The following is a 20059-nucleotide window of genomic DNA, read 5'->3' as shown; positions in this document are numbered from 1 at the left end:
GTCGGTGCGAGTTTTACTTGTTCTTCCCGGTGAGATTATACAATCGCCTAAGCCAGGGAGGCCCCGATATACCAGCCCACCCCCGCAGGCGTGGCGGTGCCCTCTCTACGGTAGGCCTCTGCTCTCCCTCGGCCCGCGGCACGGCGGCGGCTGGGCCCTTCTGCGCATGCGCCATCGCTCTCGGCTGTGCCCGGACTCCAGTTCCCATCATGCAGCGCGACAAAGGGGCTCGGAGCGTGGCGTCACCACCAGTGGTACGCGCCTCGATCCTGCCCAATCAGCGCCCGCGCGTGGTCTCGCGACTCCGCGGCGCGGCGAGTTCGGGCGGGAAGCGGGAAATGGCGGCGCGGAGGCCGTTGGGCTAGGCGTCCGCGACCCGGCGTCCGTTCTGCGTGTTCCTTAACCGAAAGGTGTTCCGACGGCTTCCAGACACCATGGACGTGGGGTGGGACTGGGAGAAGGAACATCTCTGGCTCTACCTGCTGGCGCTGGGCTTCGATCCGAAGGCTGCCGAGATGTCTGCGGGCACCAAACTGCTGCTGGGAGCGTAAGGCCGAGGGAGGGCTCGGGCGGAGGAGGGCGTGAGGGGTCCTTCTGCTGCCGGCGCGGCTCCTCGCCTCCCGGGGGGGGTTCTCTATGGCCCTCCAGGGCTCTGGGTGGTGCGTGGCGCGGAGGTGTCTGGGTTGCTTCAGTATTTAATTTATAATCCTTAACACTTTAACATAAAATAACGTTCTGCGTTACTCTTAAGTGTTGGGTTAAACGCTCTCTAAGCTTGGCTGCTTTGCTCCTTCCCATGTGGCTGTATGTCTGTTTTTAGGAATGCATTTGACATGCCAAACTACAGCGCTTTCCACGTTGTTGCCCAGTTCTTGTTCACTAAGCTGGACAAGAAACGGGCAGAAGACACTTTCAGGTGAGTGTTTAGCTTGTTCAGTCCATGCTGTGCGTGTCATAAGGAATATGGTGTAGCAGTGAGTGAGGGAAAAAAGCCCTCTGTTAAGGAATACTGTGGGAAAATGTCATGCTTTCAGTGGATTTATTTCCCCTTTATCAATATTCTATAGACTTGCCTTAGATATAATGGCTGTACTTTGGTAAGTTTAGTAAGTGTATGTACAGAAGCAAAGCAATCTGTTTCTGCCTTTTGTTCTTCACACCAAACGTTGAATAATTTCTCCCAGGTTACAGATTGCTGCTGAAAATCTTCAGTGTGATGAGAGTCATATCTTTGTTTTCTGATATGACTGAATGACTTTAACTTACCCATTAAAGAAACTGTGGGGGGAAGATTGCTGTTACAAAAGCTATAAGCATTCAGGCTGCTTTTTCTGAGTCTAAAACAAGTACAGACAAATTTCTCTCTGAAAAAGTCCATAATTCTCACATCAAGAAAAATCTTATTGTTTAATAAACTTCTTGCTGTTCTTGGTCTGGGCATCAGGCATCATTCTTGTGTGGCATCACAGATAAAACTTTCTTTACAACATATGAACTGTGTAACTGAATACTTGAAGATATATTAAAATATATGTATATTTTTTCCTCTCTCCTCTCCTGTTGCCTCTTGAAAATGGAAAGAAACTGTTTGCTTCCAGATGTAAAACCTGCAGATCCTGAATTCAGGAAACTGTGCAGCTCATGGCTAAAACAAATTTCAGTAAGTGTTATGAGGAGTGGAAACTGATTGTCTGTTGCTTTCTCTGACGTCATTCTTTGTTTTTGCTTGTTCTGAATGAATATCACTGAATTTTAAATCAAAGGACTAGGTTTTAACTGGTGCCTTATTTCATGTAGTTTATCATATCTTCCTCAGTTGTGGAAAAGCTCTGTTATGACAGAGGTTGAATCTTGGATCCAAGAACTGTTATGTATTGCTTCTGGGGGATTATATTTGGTGGTTATGGAATCACAGAATATACTGTGTTAGAAGGGATCCAAAAGCCCGTATGAGAATCCTTGTATGGATGAGGCTACAGAGGTTGCTCTGAAAGTACTGCCTCCTGCTTGTTTCCTTGGGAACTACAACAGATAAAAAGAGCACAAGAGACTAATAATTTCAGATCAGCCCTTGTAATTTGCTCTAACTTGGGAGATACTTGGTAAAATTAAATGAAAAGGTATTTATTACTATAAAAGTGATTTCAAGTACCTGAAAAATGCAAGATTGCTCTTTACATGCAGGGAAATTTGACTGTAAAGTTTAAGGGAACTGTTCTGTAGAGACACAACAAAATTTCTTGTTTTAGATATCCTTGACTTACTAAGCCTTCTCATGCTGTATTTGTTTTAATAGGAGATCTGAAAATCAGGTCTTTGTGTATTCAAGCGCTTTTCATTTCAAGTAGTGGTGGCCAAGATGAAACCTGCCTATCCAAAAAAAAAACCTTAGTAAGGTCAAAGTAGAACGAAGTACACAGATAAGTTATCTCAGCAGAAAATGTGAAGGAAAGCCGGAATGTTACTGTAAGGTAGAGATTACTGGTAGGAATGGGGAGGACAGAAATTTCTGGCATTTACTTAACACTAGACTTTGCCTTGAGCCTAATTTTTTTGTATGGAACTAAGGGTGGTGGAAGAATGTTCAGAAAATGTTAGTTTCTTTCTTGGACTAGAATAATCATCAGATATAGTGACAAAGCAGATTAGCTTTTCATTGGGCTTGCTAGCAAGTAGGATGCAGTGCTTCTGTGCTCTTTGTACAAAAGTGTTTGGTAGCAGTTTGTAACTGTTATTTCTTTGGCAAATTGTGTGTTTAAAATCAATTTCTCATCTAGAGTGAAGAGGGAAGTGGTGTTCCTCAAGTTGGATCTTCTTTGTTTCTTTCTCCTGCTGGTGGTAAATTTATTCATCTTATGTATCGGTTTGCAAGACATGTAGTAGTTGAGGATCTGAGAAAGAGCTCTGCAGGTAAGCTGTCATGACATAGTAACATTATTTTGTTGATCATTGACAATTAATCTGTGAAGCTGTGAATGTATGCCAAAAGCTGAAAGTAGGTCTGTGTCAGTTGCTTAGTTCAATATCTTTCACAGAGTTGCTGTGTGCTTGCTTGCATAGAGCTCGTAGAACAATACAGATTGTGTGGCTTACTGTTACTTTGCAGATCTTGGTCCTAGGTTTGTGTACATAATGTTGTCTGTGCATGCACACAATGATTTACTCCAGAAGTGTTTTTTTGTCATGTACTCTTTTTCACAATTTGAGGGATTCTGAAGGATCTAGACTATCTGTTCTAGGCGTTTTGTGTTTTCTTGGCATAAAGAACAGGGAAAAGGTGTGAGAGAGAAGGAGGGAAAGTGTACACAATGGAGAAAACTGACAAAAAAGATAGTATATGCATAATCTGCTTCAGTCCAGGTAAAATAGGCAACCTTGTGTGTGGTTCTTTTAATTAAATCTAGGGAGACTGGGAAGTTATCTGTTTACTAAAAGTGAATCATACAATCCAAATATTAATTTTCTCTTAGAGAGCAATAAACCTTTTGTTGAAACTATACGCTGCAGTCCTGAGGATACGTGTGAGGCAAATGAAAGATGCAGAGCGGCATGTAATGAACTTCTGCAGATTTTGATGAGGAAGGATTATATCATCCAAAAATATGAGAAAACATCTCAGTGAGTAATGTGTTCGAAGAAACAGAGTATTTTCATAAAAGCTTACTTTCTGTGTGTGCTTTTGAAAGGATTTGAGCAGGATGTATCTCACTTTCTTTGTGAGTTGTGCTGAATTCACTACTTTGCTTCCCATTTCCCTCCTTTAATTAATTAATTTTAATATACTGTTTGTAGGAAATTACTTCCTCAGTTAGGAGGTGCCGTATATTGGAAGATGCAACCATATGGAATTCTGCATGTGTAGTGCTGTTTGAAAGATCTTACATGGGAGGATAACGGTTTCAGGATATAGTCTGTAGTCTTTGCTTTATGATGTAGGATACTTTTTATTTGCATAACTCTTAGTTAATTCACCAAAATTTGCTGTTCTTTCTTTACCTAACGCTGTCAGAAATATATATATATATTTTATTTTTGGGTGGTGCTGCATGGAGCCGCGAGTTGGGCTCAGTGATCCTTGAGGGTCCCTTTTTACCTTGGGATATTCAGTGATTTATTCTTTCTCATGAAAATTGCTCCCAGTTTGATAAGAAAAAATAATGAACTCAGTATACAGACACAGAGTAATTTTTCATACATTATTTAGGTGAGATACTTCACGTGATTGGAGAGGTGTAGTGGGCAGTTGCAAGCTTTTTAGAAAAGAGCAGAAAAGGGGGAGGGATTGCAATGTAGGTAAAAGCAGTTTCAGAGCATAGAGCTTAATTATGTGAAAGGAGACCAGTCTGTTTCATGCCTTTGGATCAGAATCAGTGATGTCACTATGGAAGGGTGGCATTGTGGTGGGTCTGTTACACGTTCCTTGATTAGGGAAAGTTGATAAAGCCTTCTTCAGACAAATCAAACACATTTCAGGCCTGCAGACCCCGATTCATACTGATGACTTCAGTTTATGCTGTTATTTCCTGGAAAGGCTGTGCAGTGGTGCATAAACAATCTAGGCAACTTCTGTACTGCCCTGAGGATGATTTTAATGCAGTCACTGAATGTGCTGAATAGGAATTATTTTGGACTGACTTAAGGGAAACTTGTCTGCAGGCACAACTGTCAACAGCCAAGATTACAGAATTTAAGATCCAAGGGAATGTGAGGAAGACAACTGGAATTGAAAAGACACTGAAGTAAAGAGCAGATTTCCAGTTGGCAGCTGTTATGAGGTGTTTGAAAAGTTCCGGGATATTCTCAGAGAAATCATTGTTGAAGCTCAGAAATGCTCCATCCTGTTAAGTATTAAGGAAGTAAGAAAAGCATATACAGGAGGAAAGCAACCTTTTGAAACAATGAGCTACTGTTAAAATTCAGAAGTTAGTAAGTAGCGTAAAAGGTGACAGTGTTCCAGATAAGGATATAGAAATACTTTTCAGGTGTGCAGCGATACATTTAAACCACTCAAAGGGTGGCAACGCCTAGAAGTCTTAACTGGGAGCTGGTCATGAGTGGAGTTTCTCTGGAGTTGATACTGCATTATTCCGTTTCTGGAAGTTGGTCTTGAGTTTATATTATTTTGTACTTTTATAAAGAGTCTGGGTGACTGGGATGAGTGCGCAATCAGCAGATTTGCAGATGATGCCTTGTGAAAAAAGTTAGTCATGCTAGAACAGAAACAGCTCCTGCTGGATTTGGAGACTGGATCCACAAGAATTGTATGAAGTTTAGTGAGGATGAGTGTGAAATCTGGGACTGAATAGTCCTAAGCAGCCAGTTGAGCTGGTGAATTACTGACAGGGAAGCAACTCTGCTAAGAGAAGCCAGCGGTGAGAATTTTGTTGGGCAGGAGCCAGCAGTGTGCCCTGGCAGTGGAGATGACCACTAAAAGCAGTGTAAAAGGAGTATGTAAAAGGAGTACAGGCAGCAGAAGATAGGATGGATTTATTTCACTCTGGTTTGTGCTACTTATACTACACCTGGAATACTGTGTTCAGTTTTGATACCTCCCATTGAAGAGGGACATTGAAAACTAGGGAGATTCTTGAACAGAACCTCCATGCTTAGAAGTTTTGAAAACTTGGCATGTGAGGAAAGATTGTAGTTGGGTTTACTTAATCTGTAATCATACTTTTCCCATATCTAAAGGGTAGTTAAAGAAAAGATGGAGGTACTTCACTTGAATTTACTCTGACAGAACAAGAAGCACATGATGCTTCAGGGGGGAAACTGGATGTACAAAAAAAAGTTTTTCATGTGAAAACAGTTAAAACACTGAATAGGTGGTAGAATTTCTGACACAACTTTCAAGACTGGTCTTGACAGGGCCATGTACAGTTGCTGAATATGTTTAAAGGCTTATATTGATAAACAACAAAGAAATTTTTAGAAAAAATACACTTTGGGTCTAATAAGAGTCAAGCCATTGCAATGGCTTAATTTACAAATGTGTTAGTGGCTTTTCTGGCTGTCTTTCTTCAGAGTGTTGTGGTAAGGATCTTGTGTAACAATTTTTACATTGTTCCAAAATAGCTTCATTGCTCAGATCTGGAAAGAATATAATCATTTAGTGAGTAAAATTCTGGAAGCAGCAAAGCAAAAGCCTGGAATTTTGAGCATCTGTGGTGAGGTGACACTGATTGTTTTTTTTTTTTTTCTTTAGGTGTTTAATTAAAGAAATAGAACAGATGAAATCTGAGTGTGCGCACCTCCAGCAACAATTGCAGAAGTAAGTATTTCTCCTTGGAACTACATTAAAAAATAAAATTAATTTCTTATTAATTTATATGAAATATCATGGACTTCAATTTTATTGTAATCCACTTGAACTTTTGTCTTGCGTTTGCATGTAGGATGGAACCAAAGAAACAAAACAAAAAAGACAGAGCTGAGAAAATTCAAAAGGTGAGCTTTTGCCCTCTCCTGCCCTTTCAACTGCCCTGTCCCACCCCTCCTCCCCCACCTTGTGGCAGATGATCACCATATTTCTAACATGTGTGCAATATTCATCTTCATACTGGTGTTCCTGCTTGTGTACCTGTGATTATGCTACCTAGCCATCTCATCTGATTGTATGCTGTTTTGTTACTGTGATATTGTATTATGATAGGTGTTTTAGCATAGAATTTTTGTCCTTCTTTCCCATTAAGGTTCGCAGCATGTGGGCATTGATAATTGAAACTTTTATGTCTCTGAAAAAGGAAATGGAAATTGTAGATTCTGTTCTTGAGGGTCGTGTTGATCAGTACGTTTTTGATGGAACTAACGTTGATGTCAACGTCCCTCATCTATTGGTTGACAAAGTCGAAAGTGGAACGCAAGAAGTAAGTAATCTTTGTCTGTGCTAAACTGTGTTTTGCCCTTTTTTTTTTTTTTGGTCCCCAGGAGTGTAGTTAGATACTTTAGAATTAAATACCTTTCACAGATGAGTAAGATGGTTGCATGGATGAACAAAACATGTAAAATGATTGTAGAAGTTTGTATGATTACGCTGCTGTTGTATATCGGCAGTTTTTGAATTATTTTCTTCTGAAGTTTGAAATGCAGTAACTGCATTGCTGGGTTTGCCTAGTCAGTACCTGAATTTTTGTCCATCTGCCACTATAAAACTAAGCTTGTCATTTAAACTATAGTTCCTGATTGATTTCATTTTCAGTGTGAAGTATAGGGTGCTATTTAGGTGTGCACTATCCTTTGAGGCAGTGGTTAAATGGAATAGTTCCATTAGTTGAAGCATTCTTAGTTCACATTGTTTTTTAGGCTGCCTTCAAGCAGATGATGCTAACCAAGAAAACCAATCTGAGGCTTAAATCAGGGGTGTGGGTTTTTTCCATTTTTATTTTTTTTAATGAAACAATTGGAACCGAATTGAAGTGCAAACTTTGAATCGCAGCGCAAACATTATCTTTGCTGCCAATACAGAAGACGTAACTTCCTATATTGATGTGTTGTTACTGCTCAATAATACATTTTCCTTTTGCTTGCAATATTTCAAGGTGTGTACGGGAAATTTATATGAAGATGAAAAGCTGAATTTTTTAACAGTCATTCAACTATTAAATGAAGCCCTAAGAATTTTAAGAGATGAATGCTCTCAGTTTGACTCGGAAAACTACTTACAGCCCATTGTGAATATGACTAAATTACAAAATAAAATGCTATTGTATTTGGAAGCAGTGAGGTAATTATCTGGAGTTTTTGTCTGGTTCTCTGTTTTTTATTGTGAGAATCATGTCATCTTATCCTTGGGTCTTTTCTAAAAGAATTGCTTATAGTGAGAATGTGTAAATTTGATTGTTTTTCTTTTGCCTTTGACAAATTCATATTTGTCTTGATCCATCTGTATAATTTTTAAACTGGAATTTGTTGTTAAGTAACTTCAGTTTTTTGCCCTTGCTTCATGGATATTTTAGGGTTTGTTCCGGGGGACCTGATTAATTAGCTGATCTGCTTTTTCAACATTACATTAATAAGTTCTGAGATTGCAAAATATGATCTGAAACTGAGTCAGGGAAAGTTTAAGCATATATTTGAATGTAGTTCTTCCATTGCAAGGAAACATAAATACAACACAGCAGCTGTTTTTTAGGTTGTGAATTTCTGTTAGATTTTAGTGCAAGCACGAATTTGTGAATAAGTTGTTGCATGTCGGAGGTTTTGTAGGATGAGGGGAACGTGATTATCTCAGTTTTTAAGTAGAATTTTTATCCCAACATAATGATGTTTCTTTCTTTGCAGACTAAGAATAGAAAAGCAGAACTTTATTTTGAAAGAATCAAATTCTAGAAGACAGAAAGAGTGGATAAAGAAGTGGGAAAGCTGTCCTGGCTGGTCTTCACTCTACAGTCAGAATTTAGTAAGTAGTGTTTAGGTCATCTTATGCTGGGGAAGAGAAGGGGTGAAGGTGAGGTACATCTAAGCTGGTTTCTTCCACTGCAGTATAATGCTGTACATCTTTGTTGAACTTCATGGTTAGTGGATCAGCACAGTATAGCAGAAATTGCTTTCTGAAGTAGTTTTTCTTCTTTGTGAAGAAAAAATGTTCACCTTAATGACAGCTGATATAACTTCATTTGATGTAGTGGGTGGAACTGCCTTGTTGAGACAGCACGAGTAAGAGTGGATTAATTTGTGTATCAACAATACATACTTCTTTTTCCCTCTGCTGTAGAAATTGTGCCTTTATGTGCTATCACTGGACATCTGCTGAGTTGTATTTTCCACTTTAAAGCGATCTCCTCGATGAACAGCAGAGATTCCATTCTGATGCTCACATCTGTTCAGAAATCTAGGGTTATATCCTTGCCTCAGCAGAGTGAGCAAAAGCTGCGTGTTGAGCCTGGCTTCTCATTTGCAGAAATGCTACTATAAATCACTGCCTGTTAATTGCTGATGTTACACAGTTTTTTCTCATTGCTTGTGTAACTTTTTTGTTTGTTTGTTTTGAAAGGATCTGGCTGTGTTGCAAGCTGTATCAGAAGCAGAAAAAGAATGTGAAGATGATGTATTTTGTCAAAATACAGGATCAGATTCAGGTTTGTGGACTAGAGATACTTTTCCTGCTTCCCCACCCCCACCTCGGCTGTTATGAGTTTCCATGGAGCCCAGAATCACAGAATCACTAATGTTGGAGAAGACCTCTGAGATCATACAGCACTGCCCAACCATCCAACTACCACCAATATTAAGACTCACTGCTTTTTGTTTGCAGGTTTCTTTGATAGACTTTGGTAATTTAGTTGTGAATGAATACTTATAATAATTGCCTTTCATTTTGTCAACGTAGTTCATTCAGGGGAGCAGATAGAATCATGCCTCTTGAACATGCATTCAGGAGCAGCACAAATGGGTGCTGGCTGCTGGTGGTATCTGTGCGTGCAGGAGCTTAATGAGCAAACGGGTTAAGATTCACCTGCACTGGCTATGTTAATTTCTTTAAGTGTTGGAGAAGCCTGTCCTACACCGGTGGTATGAGTTACTTGTATCAGCTACAAAGTCTCAGCAACAACAAAAGAAGAAGCAATACTAAAACACTGACTTGCTTTTCTAGATATTCCAGACCTTTGGGACCTAAGTTACGAGGACAGTGATGGGACACTGAAAAGTAGCATGATTGATTCACTGTTAACACCAACTAGACGGTATGACTTTAACAAGAAATTGATGAAAAAAAAAAACCCAACAAACTAACAACCAACATGAGTTGAAATTATGGAAACTTGTTTTGTCAGCATAAGTGGAATATTTCAGTAGCACTCTCCTTACTTGTTATGTCCACCTAATGGGGTAAGTAAAAAGTAAAGTAACTATGGCTTTCTGCACCTGGAGACTAGTGAGCAACTATTGGCTGACAGTGTGCAGCAGCTGAGTGGCAAGATTTTAGCTGCAGCTTTTTAACTACATTCATTTAAGTTTTAGTCGGCAAAGGGACGACTGAAGAATTCTCTTTCTCAGACTAGGTTGAGGTAGATGTATGTTCATTATAGCTTGAGAATAAGAAAACGCGAATTCCCAGGAGCCTTGCTTCTGTGTTTAAAAACAAGCTAAACAGCCTAAACAAACAAATCCAAAAGAAATCCCAGACTTGGGTCTTCTAAAATCACTTTTTTTCTGTCACTTACTATAATTAAAAAATTACATTTTTTAATATATAATAAATTAAATATAATTAAAAAAAAAAGATTAAAACTCGGGACTAACATATTTTCTGAAGTCTTCTAAAGGGATTTGACATGATATTTCATTATGCTAGGAAGTTTAATAAACTTTCGAATAATGGTATCGCAAGATAGAAATCTTACAAATATTTGAATGTTACCTATTAGAAGAGAGGGAGTTGGCAAAGAAAAACAATGCTGACGTCATGTACTTTGACATCGGTAGCTGATTTGCATATGAATCTCAAAAATTGTCCAATTGCTTAATGGAATTTTTCTCAGTGACTTGTTACAGCATGGATTATTGTCAGTTTATGATTGTAAGGACATTCAACAGTAAGTATTGAAATTTTAGGCTGTCTTCCCAAGAAGTGAGATCTGTATGTTACATTTTAGAGCTTTGCCATTAACACGGTGGTAATCACAAATGATAAGACTTGAGTATTTGGTAATCAGGTGGTGATGATGTTCTTTCCCCTAAATATTCATACACACGTTTGCAGAAGATTTTCCAGTTGCCTTTGTTAGAAGAATATGGAAGACTCGTTTACAAAACATAACGCAACACCCCTTCTCTTTCACTTTGCTAATCAAGGGAAAAAATTACATAATTACCAAGTCTGGGAGGCTGATACACAAATAGGGCTAAATCTGCTCTAGTTGTCACATGTTCTCCCTATAGTAAAATTGCCTTCTGATGACCGGGACGAATTGAGGGAAATCGTAACGGACAGATACGGGGCACACAAGTATATAATGGCTGTGTACTAAGACTTGCATGCCACTTGTTTTGTTTTTCTCTAAAATGGCTTTTTTTTTTTTTTAAGGGTCTCTTCAAAATCTTCAGAGTTGTCAGAAGCATCTGAGAACAAAGACCTGTTAACTGAAAAGGTTATTCTTAAGTGATTTATCGCCTGTCAAATAAGTTAAACGTCTGTAATATTTGCTTTTGACATTACTTGAAGCCTGGACTTAGAACGTTTTTCTGTGATTTTTGTTTTTTTTTTTTTTTTAAGTCAGTATAACTGTTCTTCTGAATCGGTCCTAAACTGTGAAAACTAGTTGCCCTGAACTTCCTTAAGCAGTAGGCAAGCAATAGGAAATATGGGAACTTAATTCTGACTTCTAGTACAGCATGCAGTATGTCACAGATTTCCTGCCTGTGAAAACAGAACTGACTTTTTCGTTGTAAGTGATGGTCAGACTGGGATGTTCATTCAAATTGTGTGTAAAAATAAGAGATATAATGTGTCCCAAGGGGAAATTGTATGCATAGTTGTCCAGTGTACTACTGTTCATTGCAGTTTGTTGAAGATAGTTGCAGGTGATGTCCTCTGTGTTCAGTAATGACACCTTACTGTAGCCACTACTTCTGTTCTACAAAAGAGTGTCACAATAACCTGTATTTAGTTAGAAATTCAAACCTTGAATATTCTTGTTGATATAAATGCCAAGTTTGTTGCTCTCAGAATTTGCGCAGCATCTCCTTTATGCTAGTTTTCTGAGACTTGAATTTAAAACTTTCTGTTACTACTGTATATTGCTCTAGGACTTGCATACTGAGCCAGACAGTGGGAAAGAAAAGTCAGTGCCTCCAGAGATCTCAAAGGATGAAGAAGATGAGCTTACATTATTGGAATCACAGGAAAACTCAGAAGGTCCTGTTACCCAGGCAGATGCTTCTGTCAAAAAGGAAGATGTTCTTGAGAAAGCTAGAGAAGAATTGGCAGAACAGGTTGGGAAAAGTTGTTTTTTTTAATTTTTTTTTCTAAATAAATATTCATTCAGAAAAGAAATTGAAAATGTTATGGTAAAGTAGTTCTTTTCATGTGTGTACATAAAAGGTTTTTTTTTTTCCCTGCTAGGCAGGTGCCACTGAGTTTTAGGAGTGATGATGGCGTAATCAACTACAATCTGAAAGTGCAGAGTGAAGCACAGAATATTTCTAAGCCATTGTAAAGTGAATAGCACTTTCAGAAGAATCATAGTATGATTTTTAACACATTTCATGCTTTAGTTTCTGAACCACTGCCTGTATTTAGAATTTAACAGTCTTCTTTGTTTCTGAATTCTATGGCTCGAATATTTGACAGAATTAGGGAATTTTAGGCAAAGATTTAACTATTGTTTTGACATTTTAAGAGTTAATCATTCTTCTAGAAGAATTTCTTATTTATTATATTCACCATATCTTGATTTGAAAATGAAATTCTTTCACTGAAAGAGGGCAATTAGTTGTCATCTGTTAAAATGTTCTATTTTTGGAACTCAAACCTTTATGCCTACACCATTCTTGACCAATATTTCAAATATCTTTTGAGTGTATTTTTTCATTGTAAAGGTAGATTCATGTGGGAGCTTCTAATCAAATTCTGATTTTGCTTCCATAACTGAATTTTGTGTTTGTAGGGTACTGTTCTCCTTTTAAGCCTGATTTCTAAATTGCAGAATAATCAGGAGGTTCCAAACTAATCCAATCACTTAGAGAATACGATTTGCTTGGAGCCGTAGCTAATGGAAGTAAAGAAGTTATAATTCTGCATTCTCAGGATTTGCTCTTCTGTAATATTCTACAGATCGCAAAAATGGTGACATCTGAGTCACCTCAGAGTGGTGGAGAAAGAGGAATAGCATTAGATGATCTCATCAGCTCACTGGATTTCAACCCATTTTTGACAAGGAAACAAATTCCCCGAACTCCAGAAAATCTGCGTAAGTCTAAAATGCTCTGTTTATGTAATATGTTATCACTAATGACAAATGTAGCTAGCTCATTGACATTGTACGTTTCACACAAGAAGAAAAGAATAATTCACTCTGTGAAGCTGCATGGTACCCTAACGGCTCACTTGTGTAACACAGGGTGAACATGTACTGTGAATTTGCATTAACATAAATATTTCCCATGTAGAATCCCCTTCTGCTGTGGGGCAGGTGTCTGGGAAGACTAAGCATAAACAAATATAAAGGCGTTATTACATATATATATCGATCTATCTATATCTATATAGATAGATCTATATCTACATATATCAATATATCTGTCTATCTCTATCTATGTGGACATAGATATATTTCTGATTTGCTGATGTTACTAAATGAACAGTAGAAAAATTTGGTTGGGAGTATAAAAAAAATATATTTGTGTTTGTTTCATTAGTTACTGAAATTAGAAACTCATGGAGAAAAGCTATTCAGTCTGAAGACTTGTCAGATGCAGAGCTGGTCTCAACCAAAGAAATAATAGACGCTCCAGTGGATGCTAGTTGTACAATCCAGGATAAGGCAGCCATTAGTTTAGATGGGGCTTCCTCTTCATCTGCTGTACCTGACTTCAGTTATCCATTGTCAGAACAAAAGTCCCAAGGAAGTTGTGCAGAATTTACAGCTCAGAAGCAGAGGATGATAAATCAAATCAGTGAATCTCTGCTTTGTGAAGAAATACCTGGAATGCCAGAGGATGAGAGCAGTGAAGAAGAAGAATTAGAGGACACTGTTTATGGAGGAAGTTTTACAGGAAAAACAGAAGAACAATCATGCATATATGTAGAGAAGAGCTTGAGTACTCCTTGTGTTTCTTCAGAAGACAGTAGTAAAATGAATACTCTACCCTCAAACCACCTTTTGGATTTAATGGATAAAGATCTGCAGTGCAGTGCGTCTCCAGTGTTAAGTTCTGATAGTTGTGAAGTTCATGATTTTGGGATGCTGCATGAGACTACTTCAGAAGAGCTTAATAGCAGAAGTCCTAACGAATTTGTGAAGTCTGAATCTGTTTTTGATTTTTTAGACAGCATATTTATACCAGATAATACAATAAATAAAGGGAATACTCAAAATTTAAGGCCAGATCTACATTTTCTGCTCAGCAGATATGAAATGCTGAAAAAAAGTATGTCTGGAAAAGAACAGGAACTGCATGAGATACCTATTGGAGAAGAATCTTTAAGTTATTTCTCAGACCTAAGTCTTACTCCAGAAGAAGGAGAAAGAGATGATTTGCGCTTATCTCTAGAACGCTTCAACTTGGATGAAGAGTTTACTGAGATAATATCACCAGTATCTCTTCCTGACAAAAATCCTTCCCTGTCATCTTTGCTGACCTTCTCTAAACAACTAGAAGAAGCAGCATCACATATCCATGAAATCCCATTAGACCTGATAAATAAATTGAAGGGTAAGTGTCCATGTACTTTAGCAACCAGGTTTTGTTCATTTTGCCACCAGTTGTACTACCACAGGTGTCCTCTGACACCCTGTGAACCCTGCTGCAAAATTGTTGGACAGCAGATTATTTGCATGCTTATTTCTTATAGAAGATGAGACAAAAGCAAAGCAAATGTGTTCTGTTTTTCTACTTTTATGTATGTCTTTCAAGAAAGAAAAAAGATATCTGATTTTCTAAGGAAATCTACAGCTATTTAAAAAAAAACAACAAAAACCAACAATAAAAACCACTATAGGTGCTCTAGCAGCAGAGTCATCTGAAGTTAAATTTTGAGAATTTAAAGTTGATTTGAAATAATATGTTTACCCCGAACGTATTTAGCTCTTTAGAAATATACTGTAGGCAATGTAAACTTGTGGGGGTCTCAGTTAGGTATTTGTAGTCTATATGTCGTCTTTTGTTTAACCACTAGAGCACTGATTAAAGAAACACAAGGTTAACTTTTGATGTACATAAATAAAGATGGGCCAGTAATGGCTGTACTCCACTAAAACGTATGTTCTTAGTGATATACTAGGAGTCTCAGGGAACAGTGAGATTTATGCTTTTTGTGAAGGATTGCCACTTTAAGTAATCAGGCAGAAGGTAGTGATGCTTTTTCAAGTAATGCTTGACAAGGTAAGCTTCCTATATGCAATGACCCACATTATTTGTAAATGTAAGATTATATTGCTTAGTTTACCTCACTTGGAGTAAGAGAAACAAAACCGCTGCAGTGCATCTGCTGGATACTTCTCTGAAAGATATTTTTCAGAAGAATAACTTAGACTGACTTCCTAAGACACAATCTTTCCTCACCCACTTTGTACTGTGTGAATTAACACTTCTTTGGTGTTGTTTTGACATAGTGTTTTGTGAAGAGACCTTGTAAGTGTGTGACAGTGACAGTGCCATTTGCTTTTTTTCGTATCGAAGCAGAGTAGATGGATCTTTCGTCTAATCTACTGCCAGTGTAAGGGGCAACTTGATACCAAATCACAGAATTGCTGGGTTGGAAGGGACCTCAAGAGATTGAATTCAACCTCCTGCTAAAGCAGGCACCCTACAATAGGTTGTACTGGTAGGTGTCCAGATAGGTCTTGAATGTCTCCTTAGAAGGGGACTCTACGGCCTCGCTTGGCGACCTGTGCCATTGCTCCATCACCCTTACCATAAAGAGGTTCTTCTTCATGATTGTATGGAACTTCCTGTGTTCAAGTTTTAGACCATCTCCTTGTCCTATTGCTATGCAACAGCAGGAAGAGCCTGGCCTCATCCATTTGCCTTCCACCTCCCTTCAGGTATATATAAACGTGAATCAGATCTCCTCTCAGTTGTCTTTTCCCCAGGCTGAACAGACTCAGGTTATTCAGGCTTTACTCCTACAGGAGATGCTCCAGGTCCTTTATCATCTTTGTGGCCCTCTGTTGGAATCCTTCTAGGAGATCCTTGTCTTTTTTGCACAGGGGAGCCCAGAACTGGGCACAGTATTCTAAATGTGGCTTCACCAGGGCAGAGTAAAGGGGGAGAATCACCTCCCTAGACCTGCTGGCCATGCTCTTTTTAATGCGCCTTGGGGTACCGTTGGCCTGCTTTGCCACAAGGGCACACTGCTGGCTCATGGCCAACCTATTGTCCACAAGAACACCCAGGTCCTTCTCTGCAGAGGTCCTCTCTGGCAGGTCATCCCCTAATCTTTGTACTGATATCTGCAGTTATTAATCCTCACATTCAAGACTCTATACTTGCATGTTGAATGTCATCAAGTTCCTCCCTGCCCAACTCTCCAGTTTGTCCAGGTCTTGTTGAATGGCAGCACCTTCTACCAGTGTGTCAGCCACTCCTCAGATGCTGTATCATCAGCAAATTTGCTGAGATTGGTCTCTATCCTTTCATCCAGATCATTGATGAGGATGTTGAACAAGACCAGACCCAGCACCCAACCCTGGGGGGGTGCTGCTAGTTACAGGCCTCCAACCAGACTGTGTCACTGATGACAACCCTCTGAACTCTGCCAGTCCTCAGTTCACGTTACTGTCAACTCATCTATCTCATGCTTTCTAAGTTTCATAAGAAGGATGTTGTGGGAGATGCTGTTTAACGCTTTGCTAAAGTCAAGGTATACAACATCCACTGCTCTCCCTGCATCTACCCAGCCAGTGATGACATCATGGAAGGCTACCAGGTTGATCAAGCATTATTTCCCCTTAGTGAATCCATGTTGACTAATCTTGATAACCTTCTTCTCTTCCAATTGCTTGGAGAGGGTATCCAGTATCAGGAATACCTGATCTTGAGATTGGAAGAAGTGTTTAAGTGTTGGCCAGCTCTAATGGGCCCCCTTAATGTTCTAGCCCAAGGGATACCTCCAAGTAGATCTTTGAAGAGGTCAAAGTCAAAGATCTCCTGAAGTCCGGGGCAGCAATCTTACTTAATTCTTTGCTTCTTCCAAAATTTTTTACATGGGCTTCCAAACTTTCTCTTAAAATTGAGCATAAGCTCTCATGCTGTGTATTTTCTTCTTAATTCTGCTATGTAAGTAACTCAGTAACATAAAATTGTGACTGTGTTGATAACAGATGATTTTATCAGACTTAGAACAGTTTTCAAAACTTGAAGTGCTCTTTTATTCATGTTTTTTTAGTGTGTGCTAAATACTGTTGGAACAGTATTTTCTGTCAGTTAATTGAACATTACATGGCTATCAAAGTTGGAAATAACCTTTTAGTACTTCTTCAATACATGCTAGATACTTTCAGGACAGTATTTCTGTTGAATTGAATGTTACACAATGTTAACCAATACATCTTTTTTTTCCTCCAGATAAAGAGGAGTTGAATGAGACGCTGAGCACAAAGGAACCACCATCATCATTATAGAACTTGTAAAGCGTATGAACAATGCTAGTATTAAAATTGTGGTGCACTTGAGTGCTTCATAACTTCTCCAAGCACTGTCCAGATGAGAGCTTGCACTCCTATTTCTTGCCTAGCCTGTGTGTCAGACTTCTTGTCAGTGTCAGTTGCTTGCTTTGGTTCCTTGTATTTCAAGTCACCCATAGTAGTTTTCTGCGAAAAACTCAAAACTTATGTACCAAATGATATATTCCTTTGTAAACACAGCTCTGAAAATAGCAGATGTTAAAGAATAATGTTTTTCCGTTTTCTAAAATTACATAAAGACTCAAAGGAAAAATAGCAAAATCTTTGGTGTCTCTATCCTGCCCCTTTAAAATAGTAAATTATTTGGTGCTCTGCTTATACTGGATTCTGTCCTCTTGAAATGTATGGTCAAGCATTACCATCAATTTTCGATGTTGATAAAAACCCTTTTCTTTAATAAATTTCTTCCACTGAAATGGAATTTCTAGTACAATTCCGTCAGGCTTTGTACTAAAATTTCAAATTGAAGTTTCAAACTATGATTTCTGGTAGACTTTATGCTATTTTATTTTCAAATAGTAGATATTCCCTAGTAGACTTATATAAATGTGTACACTATGTGTAATGTATACATTTATGTTTATGACACTGCAGTGTAACTGACAATAGCATTATGATCGTCCATTTCCATGTTGATCTAGTTGTGGTTTAACAGCTTGAGACTATAGCTATCAACTGTTTGAAATAGGCACAGCTGTGTTCCTTGCAGACCTGAGGTCTAGAGCTTGGTGGTGGTGACTTCACAAAGGCTCCCTAGGAAACTGACCCAAGTACTTGTGCCCTGGTCAGAAAATGCTTGAAAGCAGGAACCACAGAGCTCTGGTCAGGATGCTGGCAAAGGAGCTTGGTAATGCAAGCCAGGGAAGGAGCTGATCAGTTCAGATGCGCTCTGACAATATGATCTGCTTCTCGAAGTTCCCAGATTTTTCTTGACGTAGTTGTCTCAAGGGATTGCTGCTGAAGAGGTTTTCTGCTCTAGAGCATCTGCTGGGAAAGACCTTTTTCTTACCAAACATGCGTCCAGTGTCCCCTGTGCCTTTGCACTCAGTGCCGTCCCTGAAGACATGCGTTTGTCAACTGTGCTCCTGTGGGTATGTAAAAGAGTATGGGGGAAGGAACTTGGAACGGAAGTTCCTGGCTAACAAGATGCACTACTCATCAGTGCTACAGATGTTATTCACTGCTCTTAAGTTACAAATGGAAAATTATGAATCCTTTTTTTCCATATAGGGTGTATTGAATGATGTGGTTCTTGTTTTCCTTTTTCCTTTTTTGTAGAAGTATACAAATGGCAAGGAGACTTCCCATTTTTCTTTTTTTTTTTTTTACATGGATTGCCTCTCTAAAGAGGAAGCATTTAACTTTTTGGCCACAAATCTGCTTTCAAATACATCTTTCAAATACATGTTACTAACTTTGAGTGCTTTTAAATTAGTGAAAGTGATGCTTCCTCTGTAAATGTGCAAATTATGGAAAAGGTGAGGACTTAGCAAATAGATGAGACTACTGAAAACAGCAGGATTTGTTAGTGCTTTTGTCTTGTGAATGTATGCAAGCTCTTGAATGCAATAATTAGCTTTAGGCCCTCTGATGTAAGACCCATTTTCTCATGTTTGCAAGTTTAAAAAAAAAAAAAAAAAAAGGTAAAGCGGGGAAAAAATTGACTCATAAGTTCGTTGTAAAGTTGTAAAGTCATAAAGAGAAAAGGTATAAGATGCTGATGGAGAGTTCATGTCAGATTGGAATGTATTACTCACGATGGATAACAAATGAATAATAAATACATGTACCCCAGAAAGAAAAGTATTTCTTGTTACTAAGCTGCATGTTCTAAATATTTTTATTTGTCTTATTTGTAAGATGCAAGTGTCTCTGCTCCTTCTATTCTTCATTCTGTATGCATTATTCCTTTATTTGTTAAGTGGTTAGATTGGACTTTGAGACCTGTGTTAAAGAAAGACAACAGTGCTTTGATTATTCTGTTAGTGGGCTTTGGTGTCAAGGACCTAAACTTAAAGCATCAGATATGGATTGAAAAGGATCCTCTTACTCTATCCAAATAATGTATACGTTTGCTTTTGAGGCACTTAATCTTTCAGAAGCTACACAAGCTGCTAGGATGGATGTTTTGCAAGAGCAGCCAAATAGGGTGTAGATAATACCTTGGCTATGGCCTGTGTTATGAAAAATCCAACTGGAATGTGGGTTGCTGCCACAATTGGCAGTTCTGAATTAAGAAGTAATGGTGAAGAACATGGTGCATGGAATCAGATCATCACGGAAAGTAAACAATTTCCAGTGTCTCAGTACTCAGCACTGATGAGGCTGTACCTTGAGTACCGTGTTCTCTTTTGGGCCCATCAGTACAAGAAAGACATTGAGGCCTTGGAGTGTGTCCAGAGAAGGGCACTGAAGCTGATGAGGGGTCTGGAGCACAGAGCTTGTGAAGAGAGATGAGGGAACTGGGATTGTTCAGTCTGGAGAAGAGGAGGCTCAGGGGTGACCTTTCACTCTCTGCAACAACCTGAAGGGAGGTTGTGACGAGGTGGGTGTTGGCCTCTATTCCCATGTAACTAACAATAGGACTGGAAGGAATGGCCTCAAGTTGCATCAGGGGAGATTCAGCTGGATGTTAGGAAATATTTCTCTGAAACAGTGGTCAGATGCTGGGAGGGGTTTCCTGGGAGGTGGTGGAGGCACCATCCCTAGAG

General features: G+C 38.9%; 2 protein-coding genes and 1 non-coding gene across 3 annotated transcripts in view; all 3 read left to right on the top strand.

Moving 5' to 3' along the window:
• The first annotated feature begins 300 nt into the window (after positions 1 to 300).
• Positions 301 to 19151, top strand: HAUS6 (HAUS augmin like complex subunit 6). The gene is made up of 17 exons (NM_001031421.2): positions 301 to 547; positions 821 to 916; positions 1582 to 1660; positions 2778 to 2910; positions 3471 to 3618; positions 6206 to 6271; positions 6396 to 6447; positions 6693 to 6866; positions 7539 to 7723; positions 8281 to 8398; positions 8993 to 9077; positions 9593 to 9683; positions 11027 to 11090; positions 11749 to 11934; positions 12776 to 12911; positions 13360 to 14376; positions 17230 to 19151. The coding sequence occupies exons 1-17, from the start codon at positions 435 to 437 to the stop codon at positions 17283 to 17285; spliced, it is 2799 nt and encodes a 932-aa protein (NP_001026592.1). The 5' UTR covers positions 301 to 434; the 3' UTR covers positions 17286 to 19151.
• LOC112530787 lies at positions 10821 to 10950 on the top strand. The gene has a single exon (XR_003072600.1). It is a non-coding gene; the product is annotated as a small Cajal body-specific RNA 8 (non-coding RNA).
• Positions 18121 to 20059, top strand: part of SAXO1 (stabilizer of axonemal microtubules 1) — a 25189-nt gene continuing 23250 nt past the window's right edge. Inside the window, exon 1 of the mRNA XM_025144773.3 lies at positions 18121 to 18439. Coding sequence (XP_025000541.2) covers positions 18363 to 18439 — 77 coding nt within the window. The 5' untranslated portion in view covers positions 18121 to 18362. The remainder of the gene's footprint in view (positions 18440 to 20059) is intronic.

The sequence above is a fragment of the Gallus gallus genome, chromosome Z (assembly GCF_016699485.2).
Source record: "Gallus gallus isolate bGalGal1 chromosome Z, bGalGal1.mat.broiler.GRCg7b, whole genome shotgun sequence".
Lineage (NCBI taxonomy): Eukaryota > Metazoa > Chordata > Aves > Galliformes > Phasianidae > Gallus > Gallus gallus.
Note: the sequence above shows the minus strand (reverse complement) of the source record. Positions and strands in the feature narration are given on the sequence as shown.